We start from the raw sequence: 14599 nt of genomic DNA, 5'->3' as shown, positions 1-14599 counted from the left end.
CAGTGTTTCAGGGTTAAATTCAACTGCTCACCTTTCAGTTAGTACAATTCTGTTCTACACCTAGCCACGCAGAAACCAGGCTGCAACAGATGCACAGCTGGGATCTGCTCGCTGGAATGACTCACCCCTTTCTGCTGTGCTTTTATCTACAACTTGTTCTATGTGTGTGCTGGGCTCTGCGTATGCCACACTGTAGAAATCCAGAAGATGGGATCTCAACGTAGTATGTGTAACAGCAGTATCGCTTGCTTTGCTTGCAAGCAGGCATATATTATGAAAGCTCAGGGTATCAAGAGGTTGGGAAGCTGCTGTGTGTAGGGCGGAGTAGCTGTACCTGCTGACCCCAAAACACCCTTTCCGGCATCCTGTCCCTATTTCTGTGCTTTGATGAGACTGCTGATTTTGCCAAGTGTCTTGCTATAAGGTGGACTAGAGTCTTTCTGGGTTTCATTTTAGAAAAAAAGGCAAGGCCACATTTTGCACCTATTTCTCCATTATTCACAATCTATGCTCAGGCCTGCTTGCCTGCAATCCGGTACTCAAGAACGACACTTGAAATCTCGTGCCTGGGTTTAGAGGACCCATACAGTAGACATACAGAACGGCCCCCAAAGGAACCCCTGCCCCTTAAGCAAACCTCTGGAAGCATAATGTACCTCTCGGGTAAGAGGGAGTTGGTTGTATTAGCAAGCCCTGCAAAACATTGAGCCCTAGCCACAAGGGGAAGGGGGAAACTGAGTGACACTGCACCAATAAATGCCATTTCAGCAATGTGTTTTTCTTTTTTTAAAAAATGCCGTTCTTAAATTTGCACTAAAATGCCTTTTCATTTAAGGGACTAATGAATTTCAGTTTTTAGAACAAATTAAAAGATGAATAACAAATAAACCCATATTAAAAGAGTGTTGAAGGTGTGCCAAGGTGTAGCAACAGGCTCAAACACATATTTTAAAATCTCAAAACCTCTATGAGAAAGACAAGTACAGCACGAAGGTGAGCGATACCTGCAGCGGTTGTACTGTTGCTCTGTTCCTTTCAAAAAGTTAGGTTTTCTAAGGTCTCAAATGAGATGGAACAACCCAGAGGTGAAATGCAAGCGTGCAGCAATCTGATAAGAGAAAACGCCACATGTCGCTCACACCCCTCCTCCAGTTATTATGATAAAACACTGAATTAAATCATGTTCTTTCTAAATAACTGCTGTTAAGTTACTGGTATTCAATGGCTCCTGTCAACCCGTCCCCGCAACTAGAAGGACAGCTGTTTAAAACTGTCCTTCGGCCCATCTTCCTAGTGGACCGGCTTTTGTGCAATGCCTATCCTGGCTGACGGAGGAAATGGGCTCGTACTGCAGGTCTTGGGCTCTGCTGGTGGAACTCTTTGCTGGAGCATTTCCCAGAAGGCACCAGCTAAATATAATCTTGCCAGCTGGCTTGCATTTACCGTAGGCTATGTGTGGGAGGACTACCACATTGGGCTAATTTAGTACTAGGATGACTTCGTTTTTATTACAGTACCAGCAGTCACATCCTGATGGTGGAGCAGCGTTCATCAGCTTCAAGGAGACTGTTTCTGAACAAGTGGATGAGGGCTTTGAACCCCAAAGCCAGCCGTTTACAAAACCTTGGCCAGCACACTGATGCAGCACAGCAGAATTAGATCTCCCTTTTCCTCAAGGGATTGGGAGGAGGGGGGGGGGAGAAACCCTAACCGGTTTGAGTCACACGTACACCAAAAAAATGTAGGCACCATGAACACCCTGGTTGTCACTAAGTTCTTTATCCCTGCCATTTCATTATTTGGCCAAGACTCAAAAATTAGGCAATGTACATGTTGCTATGGCTGGGTCCTAATTTTCCTAGATGGAAGAAGTGACAGCTCGGGAAAAGCACCTGCTTTGCATACAGAAGGTCCCAGAATCAATCTCTGACATCTCCAGTTGAAATTATTCCCAAGTAACAGAGCTCTGAGAGACCTTGGCGAACACTGTCAAGCATAGTAGACCGTACTGGACTGGACAAGGAAAGCAAAAAATAGTCCCTCCCACTGAGGTGGTCACATGGGGCATCTTCCACCCTCCCAAACAGCAGAGGTGCTCCGTTACAGCCAGCTACACTGGGCTGTCTAGAACTCAAAGCCCTTTCATACTACATTCAAATACCACAAACCAGACCTAGTTTCCTCCCACTCTTCTGGTTTCAGAGTCTTTCGTCAGATTGAGCTCTGGAAGCTTTTTTGTGCAGTAATTAGGCCTAAAACCTTTCTGATTTTAAAACAAGAAATAATGCAACTGGTCTACCCCCCTCTCCCCTGCCTCCCCCCCCAAGAGACAAGAAAAGTTCACATTGCAGGTCACAGATGACACTCTGGAACAGAAGTTAGTCGCTTTTGATTATTTGGGCCTGGACTGGGAATCTCACCTTTCAAATTCCAGCTTATGCATGAAGCCTGTGGGTGACATGAGGCCAGTTGCTCTTTCCCCAGCTGTGCAGCCCATGGAGAAGAGCGCTAGCGTCACTACGCAGGCTTGTTGGTCCTCTCTGCAAGAGACACAAAGTGCTCTGAACGCTCAGCTGCAGGGGAAACGGGCACGTCTTGAGACTACGCCGAAGGAACAACAAGGTGAGGCACTGATGGTTGTGTTTGTTTTAATCTCAGTGGAACACAAAAAATAAAAATGATGAATGGGGAAGACAAAAGGGAAAGGGAGGGGAGAGAGAAGTAAGAGTCATGTGCAGGAACAAAGAGAAGCCACCATCTTCCTTGGGCTTCCAGGTGCTTAACACATTCCCGCCAGAGATACCTATGACTTGCAGGCCACTTGGACAACTGCTTTGAGAAGGGGGCAGACAAAACGGAGGTGGCGGCAGCAGCAGAGACCGGAGCACTTCTCTGCGCAGTTGCTATGTGGAACAACCCAATACCTGGCCTGAGAGGGAGAAAGGCGGCAGCCAGTGCCCTGAAAGAGCCCGGTCTCCCACGTCTGCCTGTCCACACAATGGAGATGGGAAGCAGAGGTCTGGCCTACACACACGCAGCAGAACGCAGAGGGAGTGGGAAGGCCCAAGTGGACTGTACCACTTCTAGCTGGAGGGGTGGGTAAGAAGTCACATGTCTAAATAGCTTATGTTTAAAGAAAACTACACAAACACACACACACACTCCCTGCAAGTAGAAAAGTAGCACACCGGGGGAAGGCTGGGCTAAGACCTCAATGAGCTGCTCAATTTTATTTGCAGGGATTTTAAAAAATGGCGCATGTACATCTCGCAGTCATCAAGTGGTACAGTTCCCTCGACTACCTCAGGACTTTATCCCTTCATTCTGGGGCACGAGCTGGTCCAGACCGTGGACGCTTCTGCCTGTTAGCACATCCCAGTGCTGAGCAGAAAACGGAAGAGGGGAACCCCGCAAAGGGCAGGCGAGAGGCAGCTTTGCGGTTTAAGCCGATCCTTTAAATGGGCCTAACACAAATCAGTTTAGAGAAGGATGATTGCTTTCTGTTTCTCTGGCGAGGGCATCACAGGAGCCGCCCTGAATGCTTCCGCCTGTTCCAAGCCGTCCCCGCCGCTGCCCCTCGCTCTGCCAGAGTGAATGGGAGCAGCTCTGGCGCCAGGCCACATATCTGGCCCTATCTGGGACTAGAACTAGGAAACACCTCCAGCTTTCGGGGGTGGGGGATGATGATGACACTGGCCAGCCATCAGCTGCTAACACAGGAAGTGCACAAAGCGCCCGGCACCTCTCCGTGCGCCAAAGGTGGAGCAACCTTACATGGGAGGCTTTCGCCTTGCATAGAAGCCAAGCTCGGCCTCAGCTGAACCATTCCCAAGTTCAGCATCAGCCAGGAGCGGCGGCACAGGCAGCTACAACAGCCACTCGAGGGGCAAGGGAGAAAGTCTTGCCCTGAAAGCAGGAAGGGGACCATCTTGCCCCACAAGGAATGGGGCAATTGTCCAACCGCTGCAGAGAGATAAGTTCACATCCCTTGTGCTGGGCATGGAGCCCTGGGTGGAGGGATTGTCCTAGTCCCATGTGGTCCTGGCCCTCTTCTTGCTGCTGCCGCTGCCACCAGCAAACAGAGGACTGTCGGGGGTGGGGGTGGGGGGAAGGGGTGAACTGATGAACAAGACACGAGGGCAACATGGGAGGCAACACGAGCCCTTCACCCGAAGAAAGGGAAAGACAAAAAGGTCTTTTAGAAGATGCACCCTGTCCCTGGCTGTCAATTCTGAATCGGCCCATATGGGGGGCTCATTGGAGCGGGGTGGGGTGAGGTGGGGGTGTTCTCAAGAGAACCATTGCTGTTCAACAGCACAGCCCCCTGCCAGAAATGAGCACGAAAGCCTGGCCTCTGGCAAAAGGGGGGGGGGCTCGCAGCACAACAAGACAGACAAGATTCTGGAAGCCGCCTCAAAAAGGTGCCAGCCACCAGGGCTAGGAGGGGGCACCAAGCTCAACAGGTTCCACTAGCAGACAGGGAGGTGCCACACACAGAAAGCCAGCTTGCAGCTGCTCAGGAGCAGAAGTGGGGGCGCTCCGGGCTTCGAGGCCCGGGCACCGTGTTTGAGCACTGGCATCCGAGCGAGGCGCTGCCTCGGCTGCCAGAGGAGCTGCCCGCGATGAGTGGGGGCTGCTTCTGGGAGTGCCGTAATGAGCAGAAGGCCGCCGTGCTCCTCCCTTGAACTCTGCCCTGCCTGCACAGTGGCAAAACAAGATGGAGCCCGTGTGTGGACGACGATGGTAGCAGAGAGGATGGCAAAAGGAACAAAAGGGTTTTTAAAAAAATATACAACACTGGAGGAATTCCTGGTGAGGTGGGGAACCCCTCCGCCACGTCAGGGCCCCAACTCCAGCACAACCGGGGAGTTGTGCAGGTGGCTGACTGGGGAGGAACAGCCCCAGACTGCGTCTGAAGGACGTACTGCAGACACCCACTGCCCCTCCACTCTGCCCTCTTCCCCGCCCCGGTCCCTGTCTGGCGATGCTGATGGAGTGATGGAGCAGGATTCAAGGTACAGAGCTCTGTGAAATGATCGCCCGGGTGGGGCGGTGGCAGTTTCTTCCTGCCTCTCCAACCCAGAGGAACGTGAGCGTTAGCAGCGTGAAAGAGGGACCCTGCCTCTGCCAGCCCCATGAAGATGGCTCCAGTGAGAGGCAAGCTGGGACAGGCTCTAGATGACAGAGGAGGGAGGCCTGGTGGTAATGATGGATGGGACTGCCAACCAATCAGGGAGCTCAGAAACCTCACAGATGCTCCCTGCAAATACTGTAACAGCATAGAACACCATCTCATAATACCTGTGTTTTAAGCTTTCGGCTACCACCCAGTTCATTGCCACAGCAAGTGTGTGTGGATGTGTGTTTGGGGTGGAGGAGGGAGAGGAGAGAGCAGGGAAAGGCTGAAATCAGAGGACCAAAATACTAACTGGCAAGGAGGCAGCCACAATGGGATCTCAGCTGTACCTTAAAACTGCTGCGTACCTTCGCTCCACCTACAGGAGAGAGGGCACCCCCTCCTCCCTTTGCACAGGAGGGGCACGGTGCAGGAGGAAGGGGAAAGCCAGAGAAAGGAAACCGACAGGAGTGGAGGTGGATCGCCACGGCTTCCCATTGCAGCCGACAGGTCAAGGGTTAAAGATCATAGGTGGTGACCACTTGTCGCCTCTCCCTGCAACAGTCTTGAGCAGCTCTGTTTAAATCCTGGGCAGAAGCTTCTCGATGAATTCTTTCACGGCCATCATCTCCTGCACAGATGACAAGAGGAAGGAGTGTGGTTTACCCCCAGAGGCTGAGGAAGAGAAAGGAGCCGGCCAATCTCGGCCCCCACCCGACCCAAACAAACAAAGAGTCGAAACAGACCCCAAATATTCATCAGTGACAGCCCCGTTCGTGTGCTCAGAGAGCTTTAAGCTTCTTTTTATCCCAAGGAGGAGCAGAAACATTAAGAAGGAAGTGCCCGGGGGGGGGGGGGGGGACAGCCAGAAATGAGAACTCAGCATCTCATGAGTCCAGGAAACAGACTGGCCGGTTTTCCCACTATGCTACATGAGTTCTTGCCACAAATGTATTTTGGTTTGTAAATTTTAAACAGTCTTTTGGTGAGAAAAGATAGCTCAGACACAATTTTAAATGCAGATCAAACTCAAATGTCAGTTGAACAAGAGAAGATTATGCAAAAAGAATCATGAAAAGCGACAGGCAAATACAGTGAGACAAATAACTTTGGCATCAGCCTTGACAGATTGGAACCAAACTGCTCAGCGGTATCTGATGAAAGGTTGATGCTATGATGTATTTGTCAGCCTTTCAAGGAGCCACAAGACACACTGGGTTTTACGAGTACAGACTAACGCTGCTGCCTCTTTGTAACGAACTGTTCAGACAACACGCTAAGCCATGGTCAGGCTGCTAACCCTTTTGCAGTAAATGGTTAGTGAGCGTATTTAAACCGTGGTTATTTATTATTATTTATTTAAGCCTTTTTATGCCGCCATTCAGCCAAAAAAGGCTCTCATGGCGGCTTACAAAAGTGGTTAGGGACGGTTCACACGACACACTAATCCATAACGCTTAGCTCAAATGCTTAATCACCGGTGGCTTAGTGTGTCGTCTGAACAGGGTTGCGGATTGCTTTTTTAAAAAACAACCACATATCTAGTTTAAAAAGTCAATTGCAGCAGTGTTAGTCTGAAGAAGTTGATATCAGAATCACAACAAGCTCCACTGACAAACAGGTCCTTGGAGACTGGTCTGAACAGTGGCCTTAGGAAACTGCAGTGCATAGGCCACAATAAAGGCCTCACGGCAGAGGATGTTCAAGAAGGAGGGGCCACTACAAAGAAGGCCTCCTGCTTCTGGTTGCCTTCTGATGGACCTCTGAAGACTGGCAGGCTAGGAGCTGGGCTAATCAAATGTTCCAAGAGTAAGGCGTAGGGAAGGGGTGGGCAACCTCAGCAGATCCAGGGGCCAATGTCCAGGGGCCCCTGAACCCACTGGGGCTGCACCCCTCTGCACCACCAGAATGGCGAAAAAGGGATATTTCTTGGAAACAAGGAGTATAGCAAGTGTGCGCTTTGTTTTCAGGCAAAATATTTCCAGGAGGCTTCCAGGAGTGCAATTTCGTTTTTGCAGCCACACAGCTGAATTTCAGCAGCAGTGGGGCGGGGTGGGTGGGTGCAAAAAAGCTGATCGGGGAGGGTGTGCATGCATGTGGCCCACCCCCGGCCTAGGGACTTAAACAGGAGGGAGTAACTTAACCAGCTCCCAGCGTGCACCCTAGTTTCAACCAGCGCTCTACTCTGAGAGGTGGAGGTTGGCTGGTCACCGCAAGAAAGAGATTTAGCAGCTGCCAACTCACCTGCGGGCAGGAGCTGTGCATCACTCCTGGATAGGTTCTGAACTGCACCCTGCTGGGGGTCACAATACCCTTTAGCTTCTCAGCAGTGAGGGCTCCAAAGCGCACTGGGATCATGGGGTCCATCTCCCCGTGGCACTGCAGAATGGGGATGTCTTTGTTCATGCTGTTATTTGCTGCCTGCAACAACAACAACTTACTCAGCAAGTGCAACGAGCAAGGGATCCTGACTCAAAGAATGACACAATGGCGCCATGGTTTATTTCCTATGTTGAAGCTCTTCAAACTTTTGATAAAATCCCAACCAGTACAGTCGTATATTTTTTTTCCGGATTAATACGCTCATACACACAAAATGACACACGTGTTCCTTTCATAAGTTGTACAACTTGCGGTTTTGCTTCCATTAGGTATTGAGCACCAACTTCGCCCATTTTACCGTAGACGTTCCATAAGCATATCAGTTACTAAGATGTATAATTAGTGAATTCCTTTGTTTCTTTATTGATTTTATTATTACATACGTTCTTCTTCTATTTTGGTTGCCTTTATTTTGTTAACTTTATTTTGAAATAAAATCAAAGTTTATGAAAACAACAACAGCAGTAATAAGTTCCAGCAGGGCAAAAGCACCAAGCCGTAAACAACGCAGGGAAACCGAAAGGGATACCCTGCACTCCGGCAAAGGTAGTTGGCACCTTTTAGGATCGCTGTGGCGTATCCATTCTCTCGGGCATACGTCTCCCTGTCCAGCAGCCCCCCGGGGGTGCATCTGCTCCCACCCACAGGACAGCGGCCATTGGGAAATGGGGTGGGGGCCACAGTACCTGAGGAAAGGTCTTGTGCAGGGGGAGCCAGCAGCTGAGGGCCACGATGCCAGCCAGTTGGTGTGGGGAGGTGAGCGCCGTGTAGAGAGAGAGAGCGCCGCCCTGCAGCACAACCGGGAAGAGAGAGCAGGTCAGGGCTTGTCCTGGTGAGGCCCCCCACCACCACTGCCAGCTTAGACCATGAGCCTGGCTGCCCAGCCCACTCCAAATGCCGGAAGCTGCGTGCCGCATGAACGCACACGCTGTACACCCCTTAGTGGCTGAAGAGCCACTAAGCCAGGGGCAGGGGCACAAGATCTTACCCGGCACTGCTCCAAAGTATGCGCATAAATTCCCAGAGCCATAAGGGCTAGGAACTTGTTTCAAAGGCAGGGAGTAAAAGCAGAGATACTCGGGACGCTGCATCCTCCATTGTATACTTAATTGAGTGCTTTGGCCCCTTACTGTGGTAGACCTTCTTGGAGCAGCTCTGCACAGCTAAAGCAACGGCTCCAGTAGAAGCTAAACATCTCCATCGCCCACCCTCCGAGTGCGGCAGCGGTGGCTAACTTTGCCGGTGCCCCACTGATGCGCCACTCCCATTGCCAACCCTACTGCCCACACACACAGGCGTGCAACGACCCCCCTCCAAACCTGTCTGCTTTCCCCTCACCTGCGAAAAGCCGCCCAGGATGATACGATTGGCTGGGATCCCATTCTTTATTTCATGCTCAATTACTGCTTTAACTAGAGTGCACAGAGGGAGAGGGAGAGGGAGAGAGAGGCCGGGTCAGTTCAAGGCGGCACGATAGCACAGGCCTTGTACGTGGTGCCAAACTCTATGTCGGCTGCACCATAAATTAAAAAAACAGCCCGCTGGCAGAGATTTCGCACAGTTGACCCTGCTTCAAAATGCCACGGTTTAAAAAGAGCTTAATGTTTTTTTCTCTGCAAGGCCTGGTGTGGCAGAGATCAAGGGGAAAGGGAGCTAGCAAATTACTCTGCGGCAAAAAGCACGTGAGAACTGTGCATCTGAGGAACGCGGCTTTGCGCCATGAAAAGTGATGCCACAAGGGAAGCGTCCGCCTTGAAGGTGCCGCAGGACTCTGGGTTAAGCGGCAAAGGACTCGCGCAGCAGCCGCTCCGGAAGCTGCAGCGTGCCTAAAATCCCGGGAGGGAGCTCCCAGGTCACAGGCTTCCCAATTCACCGACTTCGCCATTGTGGCGCATCAAACAAAGCCAACCAACGCTTCCCTCCAACACCCAGAAGCTACTCTTCTTCAGTGTTGAAATGTACCGTGAAGGGAGACAGTACCAAAGGGCCCGGTGCTCACAAAACAGGAGCCCAGGCTCCTTCCCACTGGAGTGATTCCTTTCCTCTCCACATCGCAGGGCAGGGCTGGAGCACAGGGGCAGCTCAGAGGAAGTCCCAGGTTCCACCCCTGGCATCACCAGACTGGCCTGGGGAAGACGGCTCACTGAAACCCCTGCTGCCAGTCAGTGCAGACAACACTGAGCTAAGGGGCTGGTTGTATAAAGCAGGTGCAGAACCTCAGGCCCCGGGGGCCAAATGCGGCCCACCTGGGATTCCCCAGATGCTCTGGCACCCCCCCCCCCCACCTGCTTATATGCAGTTCTCCCCCCACCCAGATTCTAAAAGACTGGAATGCTCTCCTAAGGCTCCGTTACAGGCAGTAAGAGCTTTAAGCTACAACCTTTGGCTGTTTTTCTGTATTTCTGGCCCCAGCCGTTTTGCCTTCAGCCCTGCCCCCTCTGCGCATGGTCCTGCCACCAGTGGAACATGGCCCCAGGAACTCTGCGTAACTGGCTTTGGCCCTAGGGCTGAAAGAGGTTCCCCCACCCCTGGTGTAAGGCAACACCCCCATGTCCCTAGCCAAGATTTTGTGTTGCAAGTGTGCCACACCACTACAAGTGTGCTACAATCCGCATGGCTTCCATCTCAATTTGACTTGGGGACGATGGGTCTGCATCAGGGCACATGAAATAAAACTATGGTTGACACTGGCAAGGTGGGGTGGAAGGAAAGAGAAAGAGAATTTCTGTGGGAAAGGGCAGCCGGGGGGGGGGGGGGGGGATGCACGTTCCTGAGGACGCTCATGATGTGCAAACTCAGAGTCTGCAGGGAACAGAGTAACGTCTGCCCCAGGCCGAGGTGAAGGTTTTGTTGCCACGCATTCGGAATGCAAATGTTCCCCACCATCTCATCTGTTTTCACTGTCTGCAGGAGTAAGGAAGCAGAGCTTCTGAGGTAGGGAAGGCAGGAAGGAAGGCAGGGGGGCAGAGACACTCCCTATATATAACTCTTGTGTGGAAAGTGCCTCTGCAGAGTTTTCACATGCTGGCCCGTCTGGCTTAGAGGAATAGAGGCCAACCCCGAAGCTGCCCCAGGAAAGCTTCCCTTACTGTTCTCAGCAGCTTTTTTGATTCCAGTTTCATCCTCAGGTGCGTCTGGACTTAGGCCCATCAAGTCAAACCTGGAAGTGGGAAAGAGGGAAAGTCGGCCAGTGTTCTCTCCCCACTTGGCACTGGGCAAGTAAGCCGGCGGGGAGGCTGTACTGTGCAGTGGGGGCAGCATCGTGCCAAGGGTCTGCTGTAGTGGCCGAAGGGGGGCTCCAGCAAGCCCACTGGGGAAAGGTGGAGAGTATTCCATCCCCCACCACCCGCTCTCCCGTCTCTCCCAGACACTCATGGATTCACATTCACAGGCATTCGTTCTGCCGGGTCTTGGAAGAGAGCCAGCCTAATTTCCCCTACTTATTTTTTTTAATGAACAATGCAAATTAATGCTCTTGCTCAGAAAAGCAGCCAGAGGCTGTACAGCAGGTGGCAAAGCGTGTAGGGCAGCCTTGCCCAAACCTGGCATCCTCCAGATGTGTTGAGCTGAAACTCCCATCCTGCCGGGCTAGTTCCTGGATCGTCCCAAAAGATGAGCAGGCAGGATGCAGCAGGACGCTTGCTTGCTCTCAAGCCCAGGATTTGGCAGCGATAACCAGCTTATTGTGCCCGCCTCATCTGAGTGAAGGCAGGGTACCCCTGGGCATGGCCTGTGCCATAGTGTTGCCCTATAGACCCTTCTTAGGGGAGGGGTCTGCCCACTCCACGCCCACGTCCCTCCGACTACCCACTTCACCCCCTGGCTTCAAACTTTGATCGAATGCAAAGCTATGCACCATCTAGTGACCAAAGATGGTACTACAACGTTTGCACACATGGACAGTTTTAAATTAATTAAAATTAATTAATGCACTGTAAAAACCCAAAGAACCTGGAGGGGGACCCCCGCCCCAGGGTCCCCTTAGTAAGCCTGTCCCATTTCAGGTGTGTAGGCTTCACAGTCTTGGAACTAAGGTGCTGGCACACTCCTTTGTTACGAGAGATGACATGCCAGAGTAAGAAGGTGCATGAAACAGGAGACAGCCCAGGGCGGCACGTGGGAGACGCAGTTTACCTGCCGGTCATTTAGTTAATACTGTTTTATACTAACCAGGACGGCATGACCATCTTCATGTTGAGGGTGACGGGGATCCTGGGCCTGCGGAGGAAGAGGGAAAGCAGACCACAGTAATCCAAGAAGGGTTACAAATTATGAGGCACCGAAGAAACCGAGACTCGCCCAGAGATACCAAGAGATACCAAGAGAATCCTCGTCGCCTTTTAAATGAAAACTGAAATTCTTAAAGAGCCCCTGAAAGCTATGCACGAATTCTGCACTTGTGTATTCGCATACCTTTGGGGATGGACAGCACAAGACCCAGCCCTGGCTATGGAGCTGGCAGCGGTAAAATTTCCCCCAGACGCCCACCCACGGTGCTGGAAGTTAGGACTGTAAAGAAGGTGGTGGTAAAGTTCTTTCCATAAGCACAGTCTGCCCCCACCTCCGTTCTAAAAGGATCAGGCAGTCCCTCCTGGCTCAGGCAGTGTTTGGCGTGGTTGCCTAGCAGCCCACCCTGGGACCTGGACATTTGGGGACTGAGCTGATCCTGGGCTCAGCGCTTTTACTTGCTGGGGAGGTGCGGAGGAACAGACAGCCATTTCTTTGGGCTGAAAGATTTGGGGGGGGCATTGGGGTTCTCAGGCCTGGAGAGAGCCTCCAGTACCACTGACAGAAGAAGCTGAGCTCAAGTAGTTGGGGGGCTGGGGGCTGGAGCAGCCCGTGAATCACTCCACCTGGTATAGAACCTGCCTCAGAAGGTCTTGCAAGAACAATCATGGCTGCTCTCTAAGGTAAGGGGAAGGATGGGGGCCCGGGAGGGAGGGAGCTTAGCAGGCTCAAAGCAGAGCATTGTGACTCTTCCCAGTAACAGCTGCCAGTGTGCACAGACAGAGGATTGGGATCCAAATTTGCTTCTACATGGAGGAGACAAGTGATTTCCAAAGGTCTGCTGTAAGTGAGACCTAATCTTGATCCAACCCAGAATGTGGGAGGACAGAGAAGGGGCTCCCGGAAGGGGCTCCCGTTTGCTCAGCGGCCCTTGCCACTTAGCCAGGCCAGGTGCTGCAGGGGCCACAGGAGGGAAACCTGGGCCTGCTCATCACCTTAGACACCAGCCTCCCCCCACCTGTTGAGCTGCACGCCAGCTGGTGGTCCTCCAGCGTGTTTGCTGACAGCCTCTGGTGCCGGCGTGGAAGAGCCAGGCACCTTTCAGTGGCTGCAGCCCAGTTTGAGACAGACATTCCCCAGTAGACATCTGCAGCTCAGCTGGGGGCTACCTAGCAGCCACTGGTGGGGATTGGGGAGAGGGACAGAATGCTGAAGTATACCGGGGAGGGTATGGGACAATTGCACGGCCAAAATGAAAGCCCACAAGCAGGACACAAGGGCAGTCACCCTGCCACACTATTGCTCCCCAGCAACTGATATTCAGAGGCATGCTCCCTCTGATCCTGCAGGCAGCGTATAACATGGAAGGCTCCATATTCTCAGTAAAAAGGACTGTCAGAATGCCTGCAGTGCATTTCCCATGAGTGAGGAGAACTCATTTTAATCCCAGTTTGGCTGGGATTAAAACCACACACAGGTCCTGGGGAGAGAAACAGCTTTGTAGGGCAAGCTGGGGACTCCTTGGTAGGGTAGGGACACTAAACGCAATGGGGGAAAGGGGTGCAAAGTAGGTTGTAGGCTGAGAAAGAGAAATCCAAAGGAAGGAAGGGTAGGTAGAGTCTTGGGACCGGGGGGGGGGATGTGCGAGGAGGAGTTGGTGAAGGCTGAAATTCGCATATTTCAACCACCAGCCTGTTCTGTGGCTGTAGGCTTAAAGAAGCAATATATTTTGGGGCTTATTTAACCTACAGTGATGCTGTGGCACACATGGCTGCCATTTTGAATATGCAACCCCCCCTCAGGGGTTGTCATGTCATGAGAACCTGGCAAGCGAGGGTTATGCGAGGGTTAAACAACCCTCGCCTAACCCACGCCTGTTGGGTTTATGTGCTATGACAACCCCCAAGTGGGAGCTTTATATGCAGCATGGCACCCGTGGGTGAAAGAACCCACAACAAGCAACTGAACCTCACCTTCTTGGTTCCAGCTCTCTGCTTGCGCCATACAAGCTTCTGCCTACTAATCTGGTGGCACCCCAATTCTAGCATGCCTTCCGCAAAGAGTTATGACTGGTGCTGACCATTACAGTCTTTCCAGCACTAGATGAAGACGTTTCCATTCGTGCTGACATTTATATAGAGTTATGTTGTTTTAGTGCGCATGTAAGTTTATAGGCTCTTGCCGCCTTTTAGTGCATAACAGCTGCGAAGGATATTGTTTTATTGTACTTGTATTTTGTTTAAATAAGTTTATTGTGTATCGCCCTGGAATCCACTGGATGAAGGGCAAAGGCCATACTTACGCGTGAGGGCAGATGTATTTCACATAAGGGAGACGGATGGAGGAGAGGGCCTCAGCCCAGCTGTGCCTGAAGTAGGGAAGGCAGAGAGAGGATCAGAACTCGTGCTGCACAGCATGCAAGTGAGAGGCGAGGAGAGACAAGCATTTCTCACTGCCCATCCCGACTATCCCCAGAAAAAAGCCGTCCTGTTAGAAAGGTTCATTGGGAAATCCCCACAGCTACCAATTTATTTGCCTGACGCAGGGGAGGAGAATGTTGTTGGACTGCAATTCCCATCAACCTTAGCCAGCATAGCCACTGGGGAGGGGTGATCTGGAAGGGGCACACATTCCTCACCCCTGGCTTCAAGACTCAAAGCAGCCCTCATATCCTATTTCAGTAGCAACAATCCTGTAAAGGTCGGTCAGTATTATCCTCACATTGGTGCAAAATTCAAGCACACGATTCGCCAAAGACCTGCACGTACCACATTGCCCAGGAAGGCTGCATCGTATGTACTTTTTTTTGGCAGGGGGGAATGTATAGATTGCAGGACCCTCAGAGCCAATCTGCCACTGGGGAGACCCCTCCAC

The 14599-nt window shown here is 51.8% G+C and overlaps 1 protein-coding gene across 3 annotated transcripts in view; it reads right to left on the bottom strand.

Moving 5' to 3' along the window:
• Positions 1-2523: 2523 nt before the first annotated feature.
• The window catches only part of LYPLA2 (lysophospholipase 2), a 29438-nt gene continuing 17362 nt past the window's right edge, over positions 2524-14599 (bottom strand). For all 3 annotated transcript variants that reach the window (XM_063139914.1, XM_063139913.1, XM_063139915.1), the window contains exons 4-10: positions 14028-14093; positions 11669-11716; positions 10588-10658; positions 8837-8910; positions 8185-8286; positions 7361-7537; positions 2524-5747 (exon numbers count right to left, since the gene is read on the bottom strand). In XM_063139914.1, the coding sequence (XP_062995984.1) occupies positions 5697-5747; positions 7361-7537; positions 8185-8286; positions 8837-8910; positions 10588-10658; positions 11669-11716; positions 14028-14093 (589 nt within the window). In that variant the 3' untranslated portion in view covers positions 2524-5696. The remainder of the gene's footprint in view (positions 5748-7360; positions 7538-8184; positions 8287-8836; positions 8911-10587; positions 10659-11668; positions 11717-14027; positions 14094-14599) is intronic.

This window comes from Elgaria multicarinata, chromosome 13, assembly GCF_023053635.1.
Source record: "Elgaria multicarinata webbii isolate HBS135686 ecotype San Diego chromosome 13, rElgMul1.1.pri, whole genome shotgun sequence".
Lineage (NCBI taxonomy): Eukaryota > Metazoa > Chordata > Lepidosauria > Squamata > Anguidae > Elgaria > Elgaria multicarinata.
The sequence above is the reverse complement of the archived record's forward strand: the minus strand, read 5'-3'. Positions and strand labels throughout refer to the sequence as shown.